The sequence below is a fragment of the Muntiacus reevesi genome, chromosome 9 (assembly GCF_963930625.1).
Source record: "Muntiacus reevesi chromosome 9, mMunRee1.1, whole genome shotgun sequence".
Taxonomy (NCBI): domain Eukaryota; kingdom Metazoa; phylum Chordata; class Mammalia; order Artiodactyla; family Cervidae; genus Muntiacus; species Muntiacus reevesi.
This window is the reverse complement of record NC_089257.1, coordinates 29,192,383-29,208,718: the sequence shown is the minus strand read 5'-3', so window position 1 is coordinate 29,208,718 and position 16,336 is coordinate 29,192,383. Positions and strand designations below refer to the sequence as shown.

Sequence of the window (16,336 nt, the reverse complement as noted above, 5' to 3'; positions counted from 1 at the left end):
TGGAATTAATAAATAACATAGCTTGAAAATTACTGTTAAATTTGCGGGACTTGTATTTTTCTATCTTAATTTTTTATAGTTATGTCACTCAGGCCTTAATTTTGAATTATGAGTTTCAAGATTTTATTTATTATATTATGCTTTGAGTTGTCTCATTGAATAAAAGATGCATTTTTTATTTGCTACATTAAAATATTTTATATCTTAACTATTTCTCTGTAGCTCTATTTTTAAAAACTTCCTCTGGATTCCTACCATTAAAAATGTTCCGGTTAGTTTAACTTGAACAAAATGAGGGAAATTTTATTTCTAGATATCATGCCTTTCACAATTCTTCCTCAGTGATTTTAATTGCTATTGCTGCTAAAAGATTTGCATTTCATTTATATTATTTTAGCAGAATTATTTCCAGAGCACCATTATTTTTGTTGAAGAAGACAAAAAAGCCAGAAGTCTTATTTTTGGCATTATTAACCACACTTGCTGTTAATTCGTATCATAGATTTTTAAATATTCTTTAGCTTTATTGCTATATTTAACACTTTGTCCATGGTAAAAGAAATACTTTTAGAGTCTGTTTTGATCATCAGTTTAATAGCAGGTTAAAAATATTTATGTGTGTATGGTAAGGCACATATTCATTTATAGATGGTCTTTCTTGTATGTTACAGTTTTTGTGACAGCCCTTGGTATTTACTACACTTTTATTTTGGTCATTGTTGCCCCATTTTTGGTCTAGCTAAGATTTATGGGCTCCATGTCTTCTCTTTGGTGGCACTGCCCGTCTGGAGAGGTAAATTGGTCCCTGACAGACACCTCTCCCCACGCGCTCTGGTAGCTATGGAAACAGGCATGTCATAACAGTTCCTGTGGTACATTGTGCAGAGCTGCTGCTCTTGTAGGATGACACACCTTCTAAGAGCAAGAAATTTTACAGAATGCAAGAAAAGCAATGGCAATAATAAATACCCTCATACTTACATATATAGGTATGTACACACACACACACACACACACAGAGACACACATCCAAAGAACCCTTAAAAGTAAGCTATTATTAGAATGGAATGAAAAGCTTTTCTTACTTGTTTCTTTGAATTAACACCATTTTAAATAGATGACATTTTACTTTATGAACATTAATAGACAACAGACTGGTTTGGGTCTCTGAACCAGAGGTTCTATAACTTTCATAAAGATTAAACAGGGTTGAGAAATACATTTTTATGGTGAGTACCAGGAATGCTAAGAAATAATTTTAATTAAATATGCAAATAAGTTATTATAAATATATTTCCTATTTTATTGGAACTAAAATATAGTTAATGAATTTGTATATTTTTGAATTATGGATTACATCATTTGCTAAATTACCAAGACTGTTTATCTGTCTCAGAAACTTTAGATGTCTTCCAAAAGCCACAAAAATACATCTATCAGGCACTACTTCAAAAAATATTATTCCTGAGTCAAGAAAATATCCTGACACTGAAGTAAATCCTACTTTTTAAAAGGATATTTTCATCTTACTTTCTCTGTCATTACATTTGCAAATAAACTAGTTGGAGTCAACAAATGGACACCAAGGAATAGAATATTATATACTACTGTATAATTAATAATGGTAAAAGTAAAGTATTGTAGCTTATCTGTAAAGATATTTGGAGTGGAAACATTTACAAATTGCTGTCATAATTTTATTTTTCATTTTCAGATATCTAAGAAATAATACACTAAGTGAAATTTGAACATTGATTTTTGCTTAGAGTACCAGATTAAATATTTTAGATATTCTCTAAGGAATAAATTTATTTATTGTTCAGCTGTCAGCAAAAGTTTATTTTTTTAATTTTATTATGCCTCGCAGTATGCCCCATTATTTTATGGTATAGCAAGGAATTAGATGTTCCAAACAACACAGGAAATTTGTAACTCAGCCTTTGTTTTTACAATACTGTCATATTTTTAAAAATATAAATGTATTATCTCTGCTAAGTATTATGCTCAGTTATATCTAATGTGCTATGTATCTACTTCACTTAAATATCTATCACTCATTCATTCTCTGGCTTAATCTTTTCATTCTTCCTATATGTGTATATCAGCGTACCTGTCAAAGTCACTAAACTGTGGCTGTCCTGATTCTGCACCTGACAGCAATTTTGTTATAAACTGGTGTAAACTTTTTGATCCAACACTAGTAGGTAGTGATGACTGTGGGTTAAAATACAGCTGACCTTTCTGAAATGTTGACAGGGTACACAATATGATGCTGCTCTCCTTTTACCATCAGGTTTTATTCTAATATATAGATTTTGTTTGGATTTTTTTCCCAGAGTGCTCATTTTTCTAGGAATCTAACTTACGCTATAGATCATGAGATAGCAAGTTTGGGAATGAGAATATGAACCTTACTCTTGCCATTTGGTTTAAATTCCGAGTTTCTAAGTAATACAGAAAAATGAATAACCTGTTATATTTCACAGATACTTCACAGGAACTCATCAGAAATTTATTTATACTTCTAACATATACTACATTATTTTATTCAAAACAGAAATACAAAGAAAGCATTTTTTATGGACTGTTGAGGATCACAACCTATGCTATCATATTGTCACCATACCCTCAAGGCAAGCAGGAAAGGAAACTGACCCATCAGCCTTCATATTGTCATTGTGCTGTAGGTCCTTGAAGTCAAAAGGTTTTTCTCAAATGTTCTTAGACTAAATTCTTCTGTTTTAAATTTCATTCTCATAGTTTTATACAGGCTGTTGTATCACTTTATTTATTTGAGGAATTGTATAGTCTCATAGGGGCTTCCCTGGTCGCTCAGTGGTAAAGAATCTGTCTGCCCGTGTAGGAGACACAAGACACTTGAATTCAGTCCGTGGGTTGGGGAGAGCTCCTGGAGGAGGAAATGGCAGCCCACTCCTGTATCTCTGTCTGGAGAATCCTAGGACAGAGGAGGCTGGCAGGCTATAGTCCATGGGGCCACCGAGAGTCAGACACAGCTGAGCACACACGCAGGCATGTATAGTCTCATAGAGCAACATTCTGTTCTATCCTTTTTATTTTAGAGATGAGAAAACTAAGACCTAAGTAATGTATGTGTTTTGTCCAAAATCATACATCTACTTAGCTGTACAGTGCATATTTAAAAGCCTCTATTTTACCTGTCTTACTAACTCCTATCTTCTTAGGTTTTCCTCTTGTAACATTTCAATGTTTTATTCATTTTCCCTACTTCCTTTTATCAACAAATCCTCCTTGGATTTACAGAAAATCACTTTCGTAAATTTTATTAATGGCATTTTATAGCAGTAGCACATTTAGGATCTTGTTTCATCAGAAGTCACGTCTAGAAAGGCATGTTCCAAATCTTTGCTTTAGGAGAATAAATCTTATTTTTCCTGTTAGAATTGTAATGATTTTCCAATTATTTCATTGTGCCAGGTTTTGCTAATAGCTCCTTTCTTTGCCTGGAAATTTTGCTGAATTGCTAAGGAAAGCATTTGCAAAACATTTGTTTGGTTAGAATAACCCAAATAGCAAGATTAGTTATAAACATATCTGCTGGCAAACATTTATTGACATTCAGATTAGGTTTTACTTAATGGTTTTTCAATGCTCTTTTCCCAAGAAATATCTTTCACTATTGTTATGACCTTAATATCAATGGGCTCAAGTTCTAAATAAATGTTCACCTGTTTTGTGAAAAGTGTCAAATTATCACAAAAATAGCCTCAAGAAGAAAAAATAGAGGCAAGTGCAAAATGTTAAACACCAAAAAATACATTTTTAAACTTCTTCCACACAGAATAGTAGGCAATGAACATGATAGAATTTATCTGAGAAATAGTGAGCACTCTAGTTTATTGTAAGACAGAATTTTGTAATACTAAGAACGGCTTGTACACATTCTAGTTTAGACTCTCTTTATTCTTACCTGTGTTTTGTTATGTATTACTTTAATTGCCTCAAACATAATTCTTAGAGTAGTCACTGTTAAAATTTAGAAACTATTAAGTTTAAGGCCTGTGATACTCCTCAATTTTTCCAAAAGGAAAAAACACAAGAAAAAAAATAGTTCTGCTATTTTTAATAGTATCATAATCTTAAAGATCTCCTTTATATTGCCTTATTATTGATACTACATGAAGTTTTTTCCTACATCTGTTGACATTATTTCTCTGATCTGTTTTAAATAAAAATAAGAACTGGCAGATAAAAGTAAAAGAGGTATCCTGTCATTTACTAAAACTTAATGTGTGTACCTCTTTCTCACTTTCCCTTAGAAAAAACAAAAAAACATTTTAAGAATAGGAATCCAGAATCTTGGTTCACCTCTGTGGGGAGATGATATTTGCTGTACAGAAAACTGTGACACGAGTCATAGCCTCACGAAGTTCCTCTATATACTCCGTGGACTTCTGCGAACCTCTCTTTCAGCCTGTATCATTACAATGCCAACACACCTTATCCAGGTAGGAATTTCCCAAAACTACTTTCTCCTAACTTGTGGTTCATCATTGAAGAGCAGTATATAAATGCTTTATAAATTATTTTCATGTGTCATTTGTGTAAAAGAGATTTTAGATGCTTAAAATGCCAAAGCAGCAAGGTATCTTTTAAGATTATCCAATATTTTAGTATCTATGGTTTTAATATACAGTGAGTATATGGTAATTTCATCTTTACTAATTTTATCATAGTTTTTCTTGGATTTATTGTAAACTTGCTAATATCATTGTGACGTGAGGTTGATTTTGCTGCATATCTTTTCATTGATCATAAAACCAATCTGAATATAGATCTTGAGATATTTTTACACCTATGTATAGCAGCAGCATTCACAAGACCTAAAATGTAGAAGCAGCCTGACTATTCACTGACAGCTGGATAGGCAAATGTGGCATATCCATACAACAGGGTATTATTCAACCCTAAAAAGGAAGGAAATTCTGATGTGTGTTACAACAGGAGTAAATATTGAGAACATTTTGTTAAGTGAAATAAGTCAGTCATTGAAAGATAAATACTGTGAATCTACTTATATGACATACTTAGAGTAGTCAAAATTATGGAGACAGAAAGTAGAATGGTGGTTGCCAGGAGCTGATGACAGGAGACAATGAGGACTTATTGTTTAATGGGTATGGAGTTTCAGTTTTAGAAGATGGAAAGAGTTCTAGAGATAGCTGGTGGTGATGGTAGCACATTATGAATGCATTTAATACCACTTAACTGTATACTTTAAAATGGTTAAATGATAAATTTTACATTGTATGTATTTCACCACAGTAAAAAAAAAAATGGGGAAGAAAGAAGCTGATCTTAATAAGACTGGTCCCTTTCTTGCCTCTTTTATACATCTGAACAAGAGGCAAGAAAGGGACCAGTCTTATTCATATAATTATACATATATATATATAAAATTATCCTGAAGCCACACTCTCAGAAAGAGAAGCCAGTCTCCCCAGGAAAAGAAGGGTCTTTGTAAGATTTCTTCATTGATTCAAAAAAATTCTTTTCCTAAGAGTGTTCACATGGCAAGTTTGGAAGTACTTCCACAGTGAGTGTGTGTGTGTGTGCGTGTGTGTGTGTGTGTGTGTGTGTGTGTGTACAGTATACACATATACACTATAATGTGTGTGTATATACATATAAACTGTAACATGATACTAGAAATAACTGAAATATGTGCTACAGTGAAGGGAATGTGAAAGTCAAAATCACTGAAATCACTAAATCTTTTCTAATGAACATACTAAAACACTTTGATTTGGAGTAAATTATAGCAGCGAAGTTTTGAGGTTTGTTTTACTTCTCTGAGATATAGCAATTATAACAATGAGAGTAACCAGCAAGCACTTTCGGTCAGGACCTAGCAATTCTTATAGAATTTTTAAGTAAATGCTATTGTTGTCTTCATTTTGCTTATAAGGAAACTGAAGTACAGAGAAGCTAAGAAATTAGACCAAAGTTAAATACTTGAAAAACCGTAATTTGAACCCAGAAAATCAGATTCTAGAATCATATTATAGGAAAATAAGGGTTCACCTGAGCTAGGCTCCTGTCCTTGGATATGTTAAGCATTATCCCTGTTTTTCAGCTGAGATCTGAACTTCAAACATATTCAAGCAAGTCAAAGAAACAAGGACTATATACTTGGTGACACTCCATAGGTCCATGAGAGCTTTACATTTAGTTAAATTAACAGAAATAGAACAGATACAGTTGAAATTTGGAGGCCCATAAAGAGTCTAGTACTTAAATAAGAATAAACATATAAACCAACAGAATAAAATGGAGAGTTTAGAAACAGACCCAGGCATCTATGCTCAACCAGTTTTCAACAACGGCACCAAGACCATTCAATAGAAAGAGAACAGCCTTTCAACAAATGGCATTAGACCACTTGCTGCCTACAGGCAAAAGAATGAACTTGGATCCTTACCTCACATCATACACAAAAAATAATTCAGAATGAATCAAAGACTTAAATTTAAGAACCAAAACAATTATGAAATAAATATATGAATATATGTGATTTTAAAATTTATTCCAAAGGTGCCTATACAGTAAAGAAGAGAAAGAAAAAAAAAATTTAAAGCCATTTTTGGTAGTGATCATCCTTGGTATTTCGAGAAGAGATTCCAAACCTATTGTGAATATTTGTGACAGTGATTTCTCTAGCCTCTGTCTAAGGGAAGAGGAGTAATATTATAAGAAGACCTTAGATCATCCAGTATTCACCACTGATTAAACAATGGTTGAGATGATAAGGTGAACTGGATGTCTGAACATTAACCAGTGTTTGAATTTTGGTATTTTATAGATGTGTTTAAATTCTTATATTACTGAAAAAGATGTAATTTAAATTATACATTTTTAAATACCAGTTAAGAGACTATTTTGAAGTAGAAATAGGAAAACATGGTCAGACTTTGGTGATAAATACACCAGTCTCTTCCCTGAACAGTTTTGCCTAGATATCATATAGTAGTCTTGTAGTCCTAATATCACTGGAGTTATTAAAAAACATTATTCCTTGTTCTTTGAGCACGACACCTGACCATGTTTTGTTTTTGTTTTTTTATCGAAATACATTGGAGAAAATGTAAAACTTTACAGTTTGCTAAAACCAGCCATGATATGTAATAAATAGTGGATAAAACTCTAACTCTTAAAGACTGGCAAGGAAAATCACAATGTTTAGGCCAAGAGAATAAAAAGTGCTTGTAAAGCTAATCAAAGACATATGCAAAGAATCAGGAAACTGTGAGTTTGTTTTTTGAAAACTTACACAGTGATTTCTACAGGCCGGTTGCAGTCCTGAGATCTTTTCAAATATTAACTCATTTATCCTTATATTACTATCATTATCATTTAGTCCTATATTGTTGGTGCTGTCATTATTTCCATTTTACAAATAAGAAACAAGGGACCGAAAATTATAGTGACTTGCCCAAGATCATACAACTAGTGGAATGGCAAGATTTAGATCTAAGCAATTCCCCCTTCAATTACCATACTCAACTACCATGCTATTCTGCTTGTTCAATGAAGTACTAAATAGGCCAAAATTAAGAAGTAAACTGTGCACAAAGTAGCATTCAATGATGGAAAGGACCTGGGCCTTGGAGGGAGATAGACCCAATTAGTTATATGGTTTAGTCAAGTCTAACTTTCTCAGCCTCAGCTTCTTCTTTTATAAAAATTCAGAACATTAGCAATAACATGGACTGACCCAGTGCTGTCACATGGAAGGCACTCATTACATGTTAACAATTGTCACCTTCACTATTATTACTTAAACAGACCTCCAAAACTGAGAATTTGAACAGAGATCAGGGGTACGAAAACTAAGGTATGTAAGTGCATCAAAGCAACGGACATTTTCAGCTTTCTGCCTCTTTTCATGAATGACACAGACAAGATCTTCTCACAGGCGAGACAGGTTAGGAAGCATGGCTGAAGTCTGACGGCCACTGAAGTCTTAGTAACATCCCCTTGTTGTAACTTGACTCTTTCTAACATCATACCGTAGCTTCCTCTCAATTATGACCAGTGTCACCCCTGAAGACTCTAAGTCAAACTTTAAATGGTGATTGAATAATTTAGCTTATTCAATCGACAAATATTTATTGCAGGTACTAGTCTAGGCATCCATGGGGATATAGTAGTGAATAAAACAAGCAAGGTCCCATCCTCCTGAAATTTTTTTCAATGTGAAAGATAGGATGGATGGAGCAGACGATTCATATATGTATGTATTTTGGATGCTTGAGCTTGATATTTGATAATAAAGTGGATTTTTGCAAGAAATAGAAATGTAGTTTCATATCCTTGGAAATACTGTCATATAATTAAACACCTATAGGAAACAGAATTGTGACACCTTTATTTGAATATGTTATGTTAAGTAACACTAGATTAAAAATATATAAAATATCTATTCCTCATAGACTGGAAAAACAGCCAATCGGTGTTCTTACTTTAGTTATTAGCATTCTGTCAGACTTGTACAGTAATGATTAGTTACCCTTTATTGTACTTTTGGCATGCTTCCCATGTTTAATTTCATTGTAGAGAAGGAACACATAGTTAAGGAAATTACAAAGAGGGGAAAAAGTTAAAATAGGGAAAATAATGACATAGATTCAAAACTGATTTTAACTTGTTATAATAAGACTTTTGCAAGTAGAGTGAAAAAGAATTGTATTTGAACTATTTTGTGTTCAGCCTCACAACTTTGACCTATTTCCTTTGGGTTAAAGATTATTTTCATCACAGCACAGGAAATAGCAAGCATACATTAAAACCAATGCATCAAAATGAATTCTAAATATCTGTTAGCTGAAAACACTAAAATTATTCATCAAATATAGTATGATTGACTTAAAATATATATACATGTATAGTCCTAAACAGTTTTCCCTATGAAGTAGTGTTATTACTCATATTGTGTCTTGCTAGAATATCATTTTATTATGTACCCAAAGACACTTTATTAAAAATGTATGTGAAAATGGCCAAGTTAAATACAGACTTTGTCACACGCTGAACTATGGAGTAAAGTGTCGTTAGAGGAGTAAGGCTACGGACGGCTCCCCTATATTCCAGCATCACTCGGTTCCCAGATCCCTGCTGTGTAGTTGTTCCACTCGCCAAGAAGCCTGTTAAAGAGCCCCCAAGAGCATGTGTACAGCCCTCCATGTTAATAGTTAATTGGTGAGGATGGCAAGATGAGAGGACAGCCGAACATGTGGTCTCTCAGACTCAAGCAGTAGACAGACCTTTAGTTATAATAACAGCAGCTGCTCACATTCTCACAACTCAACTGTTCAAAACTCTGCTGTCGAGGGAAGGTTGTTGTGGATTGAAAAAGAAAGAGGAGAGGCTACATCTAAGAGAAGTAATTAAAACCCTACCTTGAAACTCTTCCTTCCTATTATCTTAAGTAAGAGAATATCATTTCATCTTTGAAAAGCTTAAGTATAAATTTCCACATTAAAGGTTGTTATATTTCAGCTACGTTGAACATTCTGCTGTTTTTTTTTTCATTTACTGTTAGAAACACAAATGTTTTATACACCTTTTGAAATTTTTTAATGAGGTTTTTTTTTTAAACACAATTATAATTTTGAAGCTGTTATAGTAGAATATTGTTTGATTTCCATATCTGGCAAGATATGAAACTGTAATGTTTTCTGGTCATATTATAAATGAGAACTGGCTTACTAGTAGCGAAATTTGTTATCCATTTCCAAATTATACAAATATTTTGTGTGTGCCTTTTAAATTAATATTATTTTTATTTCCCAGTGAAAGTTCTGCTTAAGAAAAATGGTGACCAATAACATTTATTCTTTTTGGAGATAGATACTTAGGTTCATGCCTTATTTTGACTATACTGATGATGTGAAAAGAAAATAAATTTCCCCTAGCTTATGCATTTTATTTTCACAATCTGTGACAGGTTGTTCTTTGAGTTGTATTTTTTATTGATTGAAATTACTTTTACCTGAAACTGTCAGGAAATAAATATCAAAGCACTTACAGTTGTAATTAAAATAGGAGAGGTTATTTTTCTATACCTTTCTAACAGCTTTCCTTTCAAAAAGAAAATTTACTTTTCATCACTGCTAAACTATTCAAGCTGTCACAATCTACACTTCCAAGGAATTTTTAAATATAAACAACCCAATAAATTTCTCCTTAACTATAATAATGCAGGAATAAAAACTTCCTTGACATTACTGATGATAAAATATGAAATAAGATTTTCTCATTCTATCATAATTCTTAGTATTGCAAGTATTTAATGTATTTGCTATTGAACATTAGCTGGTAAACTACTTAAACTGTCATTTATTCAGAGCAGATTTCAGGTTTGAAGCTGGCCTGTAATATACTTTTATTGATCATCATTGGCACTTGGTCAGTAATAGACTATTCAGTTTCTTTCATATAGCTACTATTTTTCAACAATTTGATCTGTGGATTTCCCTCCCCCTACCTCACCCCCAGCTAAGTCACTGCAGAAAACTATCGCTGACACTATTTTGCTTAAACCAAGGAAAATTCTTTTTCTGAAGAAAAGCAGGAAGAAAAGGCCCTTGTTATATATCTCTTGAAAATTGAGTGGAGTTTTATTTAGTATGTTATTTTAATTGATATATTTTCAAATCTATCTTCTTTAATATCAATATATTAAAACTTTGAACCCACTGAAGTGAATCATACAGTATGTTGCAGTGTAGAGAAATTCAGAACAGATATTTTCACATCCATAAACTTTTGTGTTCATGCTGAGTATTTTAGCAACTAAACTGTAAGTCAAGCAATGGACAACTTTCGAACTAGTTGTTAATATGGGATTATGAAATGTGGACCCCAGTGACCTTGAGAATTTCCCTCAGTGTGAAATCTTTTATTCTTAAAACAAACTAAGTATAATTGTATGGTAAGGGAATAACAGACTCTTGTGAGTTTAAAAATATAAAATTTTGGAAAATATTTTTATGTAATTGTTGCTATGAGCATTATAGAAAGGCACAACAACACCTTCTGCCATATAATTTAATCTATCTTTAATGGTCTTTTTAAATGTACTTTATTAAGGAGAATTATTATTTGAAATGGTCTTTTTTAGATGTAATTTATTAAGAATATTTAAGGATGAAAATTACAGATTTAATCTCTTGATCATGACTGTCAATTACTAAAGGATAAAGTCAGGTTTTCTGGGTAACAGATTTTCATACTCTCAACTAAGAATCTACCTTTATTTTTCTAGGCCTTCTCAACTGGTCTGATATAGTTTGTAAGAAATTAATATTTTTAAAGTTTAAATAGAAATAATTTTTTAAATGAAATGAATCATGTTAAATTAATTTTAATTTTATACCATATGTGTCCAGTCTTTGAAAATTTAGTATCTTCATACAAGTTTGGTTGGGTTGTAAGCAGAGTCTGTTATTTTTTGTACAATAACAAATAACAGAACTGTGTTTCAAGTACTCATATACACTTGGGTTTACAGATTTTTATAGCTCATATTTTATATTGCACAATGTAGTATCTGATTAATTTTTAAATCAAATCTTAGCTTGTATGCATTATACATATACATCTAATTTACTTTCTTGATCAAGAATGTTTGAAAGTTTTTACGTAGATAAACTCCAAATTGCTTATTAGTTTCTGTCTGTATGGAGGATTAGGAGCAGTATATCTGCCTTTTGGTCTTAATATTAATATGCATATTAAATAAGGACAGCATACTTAAAATTCTCAGTAAGATTCATATGTATCTTCAAAAGAAAAAAAACAGTTATTTAGAAGCCTCTTATTATAATTAACCAAAGCATATTCAATAGGCATATAATGAAAAATAATTTGGGTTTTAAAGACTTTTTTGCTTTGCCTGAAATTACTTTATGAAGTTTTGGTTCATATAACAATCCATACCATAGTACCTTATAGTGGTGGTGGTCATTAAAGTACTATTTAGAGTAAAAATTTTCAAATATATCAATGATAGAAATAGTGAAATGTCTCATCACAGTATGGAGACTGAGTCATCTGCTCAGGCATATGGAATCTTTGGCTGCTGGACTGCAGTCTTTATAATGCCCTGTGTCCAGGCGTGGACACAACTGTTCTGGGCGCAGAGTCGGAAAGGGACTCTGCATTTTGTCTCCTTGAACATGCTAGAAGGGAAAAAAGGGAAGGATCCCTAACATTATTTTTATTATAGACTCGACTCTACTACATCACTTTTTTTTGTATACAGGAAAGAAGTACAACTTTATTTAATTTTGTATTTATTTTACAAATAGAATTACTAAGGTTTTTATCTTTAGTGTTACAAGCTTTCTGAAAATACCTGTGAGAAAATGCAAGTCTTGAAATATTCCTACTTAAATACCTGCATGCATAGCTTCCCTTAAAGAAAGATTACTGTCTTCAAAAGAAGGGTGATACTTATTTCTTAATATTGAGACAAAACATGCTTGTAACAAATTATAATTTAAAGCTGTTTAAGTACCAGGTCATATATTATATCCTAAACATTATATTTTAGCCCTTTGCTGTTAATTGCATTATTATTACTATATAAACATTTCCTGCTTCTTTAATAATGTTTTCGCACCCTATGTAGTTAATCTTTAATGTTGGGGAGGACAGGGGGAGAGATTAAATTAGCCTTGTAGCCTCTCTCTCTTCCCGGTTGATGATGGAAAATAAAAGCTCTTAGCCACAAAATGTAACACTTAGAATTAATATTTAATTAGACTAGCAAATTGTACACTGTGGCTGAAAGCTTCCAAAGAGTTGTTAGTGCCACAATTGACCTACAGGTTTAATAATAACTCACTTCTAGAAGCAAGTGCCAGTTCAGCATAGTAGAGCCACTGTAAGAAAGTCCTGAGAGATTAAAATCAGCAAACCAAATGGCAGGCAGGGATTCCTGGGATGGAGCCTTCTGGAAAGCTGGGAGCTGGAATAGCTTTTAAGCCAGGATTCAGATGAGAACAGTGGGTGAAAAAGCTGATCCCTCCTGTTCTGGGAGCTTCTGGTTGTAGGCCAAAATCTTAGAACAGATTTTTACTAAATGTTTTTGCTGCAGCTATTAACTTACATTGAAAATCAAACATTGAATAATTTTTCTGTAAAATTTAACAAAATTTTTGTGTAAACATTAGTTCTTAATTTCTTAACATATTAGTACATAATATCTGTAAACTCAGATCATTAGATTATCAGATAGGTTTGGCGCTGTACATCTATGCTGTTTTGCTGTGACATGCTGTTTCCGTGTTCCCTGTATAGTTGATTTATATGGTTCATTTCTATATTATTTCATTACAGGGCATTATGCAGTGCCTGAGAAAGAGATTGTGAAGTCTGTAGCCCAAGAAATTTTTTTTCCCTCCAGAAGGTTTATATGTCAATAAACATAAATCGAGTGCATTTTTGATTTTTAAAGATGGACTATAAAAGTAGTGCTGTATTTGTTTATGCTTATATTGCAATTAAATTATAAGGTAAATAATTGGACCTCCTAGTGAAACATTGGATTCTTACATCTCTGAGAAATTAATCTGGTGAAAATATTAGGATACCATGAGTTTGAAAATGTACAAATACAAAACAGCCAACTAAAAAAAAGACACACCTTACATAATTTATTGGTTTTATCTTAAATAATTAAAAGAAAGCTAGTTATTAGTTACAAATTCAAGCAGGTGAGAACCTTGCCAGCAGAGGGAGTAGTCCTGTCTTCCGTCAGGTTCCCATCACTTTCCCACCTGCCTCAGCTTTTTTCCCAGCCAGTCTCCCATCTGGACCTGGCTCTGTCAGTCTGTTCCTGATGACAGGCTATAATTTTATACTCAATATGGGATTATTCTAAGCTGATTTTAAACTTTAGTATCTTTAACCTACTACTGCATCCCACACATCAGCTGGAGGCTCTGTTTGATATTTGGATATCAGCAATTGTTTTTCCAGGCAGGGTGTGAACCTTTGGACATCCGCAAATTGCATCTTAAAGGTTTCATGTGTAAAGTAGTGAGCAAAAAACTTCTGACTTAGGAAGTTACTCATAAAAGATTTAACAATACATGCAAATTTCCATGTGAATAATTTCTATAATATGAAACTAGATGATATATAGTTTATCAAAACTAAAATTAATTTTGAATATTGTGCCATTAACTGTTCAGCCTATTCATTACAGTATTTTGTTCAGTCCATTTATAAGGGTTTTCAGAATGCATACTTTTTTTAATGTTTCATAATAGCATACTAAAATATAAAACTGATGTAAACAAATGTTCTGCAAAGGCATGTAGTATTTATTTGAGACCAATGTACATGGAAATAATATTTCTGAAAATAATATCATATGTTATGTTAAAAATGCTTTAGTTTTAAGCCAGCAATTTCACACCAAAATTTAGAATATTAGTATTTGATCACATAGAAAATATCCAAAATATGGCTCCATTGCTTAATCTTAGTAAAATTTGGCATCATACTCAGCACTTTCTTTTGCCCTTGAGGTTAGCTACTTTGTGGATATGTTTTAAGCATTAGAAAAAGGAGCCAAAATATGTTTGTTTTATGATTTCCCTACATGAATATTGGTATACAGTACTACTGAGAAAATGTTGCAGTTAGAATGTTTTAATTTACAAAAGCCCCTCCATATTTTAAAATTAACTGTGTGACTTTGATAAAGTTCAGTATTAAATCTGTAAAAGCTTAATTTAATACCCTCACTAAGAGATTAATATTATTATGTATTAGCATACTTTTTAATAAAATTATATTCTTTCTTAAACCCAAAATAATTATGAATATGACTGTTTCCCCACTGTCAATTTTTTTTTTTATCAAATAATAATCTAATCCATAGAAGTAAGTGGCAAGTCTGGGGAAGGTGAGGGAAGGCATGTAAAAAGCTACAGACTGTAAAACTGTTTTAATTTTATTATTTCATAAGTTTGATTTCAGTTGAATGGAGAACTTAATAAGCATGGGAAAACAAATACCTCATTAAACATCCCTAGGTTTATCCTTTCATTCAAGCTTGTTTTTTTTTATTACATGACCACGAAAATGTTATTATGAGTTGTAGTATGTTTGTGTTTCTATATCGTTTTTCAGGATATGTTATTATAACTTGAGCTGTTAAGTAAAATACTTGCTTTTCTTGTGGTGATTCCCTCCCCATAATAGACACACACATCATGTCACATGGTAGGGTCAAACATAAAGTAGCATAAATATTTCTATTTTAACCTCAATATTAACTTAATAGTGCTTTTATGCTGTTGTAGTCCCAAATCTGATGTGTGCCATACTTGAATGGAGCTCTGTCCTTCATATAGCGTGTTTTCTCTTTTTCTCATTTGAGTAACCCAAGAACTTATTCTAATTTGAGGCATTGCATAAATGCGTTATGTCAGTTGATTTATTCCTTTCAGGCTTCTTGATAATTAAGTGATTAGTTAATTACTTTTTAACTTTCTTGTTAAAATCTTTCCTGGAAGTATATTTTGTATTGGTGCAAACTGTCTCTTTTATGTTGCTGAGGTAATTAGGTCCCAGTAAGGAGGGAAATACTTAGGGTTTGATATAGTCTGACTGTTACTTGGTTACTCTGAATAAGTATCTCAACTATTTTTATTAGAAAATGAAGGGAGCTTTTGATGGCAGTAGTTGAATTTCTATTTCTTAACAAAACAAAGTTCATGATTTTGACTTTATGAGCTTTGAATTGGAAAAGAGCGTTAAACTAACCTTCCTTTATTTAAAATCCATTTAATGGATTTGGTGATTCCTAATAAAAAGAGGTTCCCATTCTATACAAGCAAATAGGGAACATTCTATAAAACCAAACAAGAAACAATCAAAACAAAAACTCTGTAAAGTTTTTTTGTGGAGTTAAAATTGGGTAAGAAGATAGTCAACTGGGCATTCTGGTGTGCCTTTTTTATCTGCAACATCATTTGACATAATTTAGATTTCATAATTAAGAAATTACATTGCAACAGAAAGTTTTTAAGAACCTTTTTTGTAACTTAACACAATGCTATTTGAGATTGCCAGCAAACTCTTAAAACTCCTGGACCCTGGCTCTCTTCTCTTCTGGCTTCCCTCCTAGTCATGTCTTGGCTACTATCCAGAGCTGACAACTTTCACCCAGGACTGAAGGGGAGATTTGTCTAGTGTAAGAAAGATTTTTGAGTCATCCTAGACTTTCTCATCCAGATGGGCAAGTAGGAGGGGTGGCAGTATCATTGTATATATGTGG

The 16,336-nt window shown here is 32.4% G+C and overlaps 1 protein-coding gene across 1 annotated transcript in view; it reads left to right on the top strand.

Annotated features, from left to right (window-relative positions):
- Nucleotides 1-16,336, top strand: part of ELP4 (elongator acetyltransferase complex subunit 4) — a 222,650-nt gene that overhangs the window by 72,620 nt on the left and 133,694 nt on the right. The window contains exon 7 of the mRNA XM_065943911.1: nt 4,299-4,487. Within this exon, the coding sequence (XP_065799983.1) occupies nt 4,299-4,487 (189 nt within the window). The remainder of the gene's footprint in view (nt 1-4,298; nt 4,488-16,336) is intronic.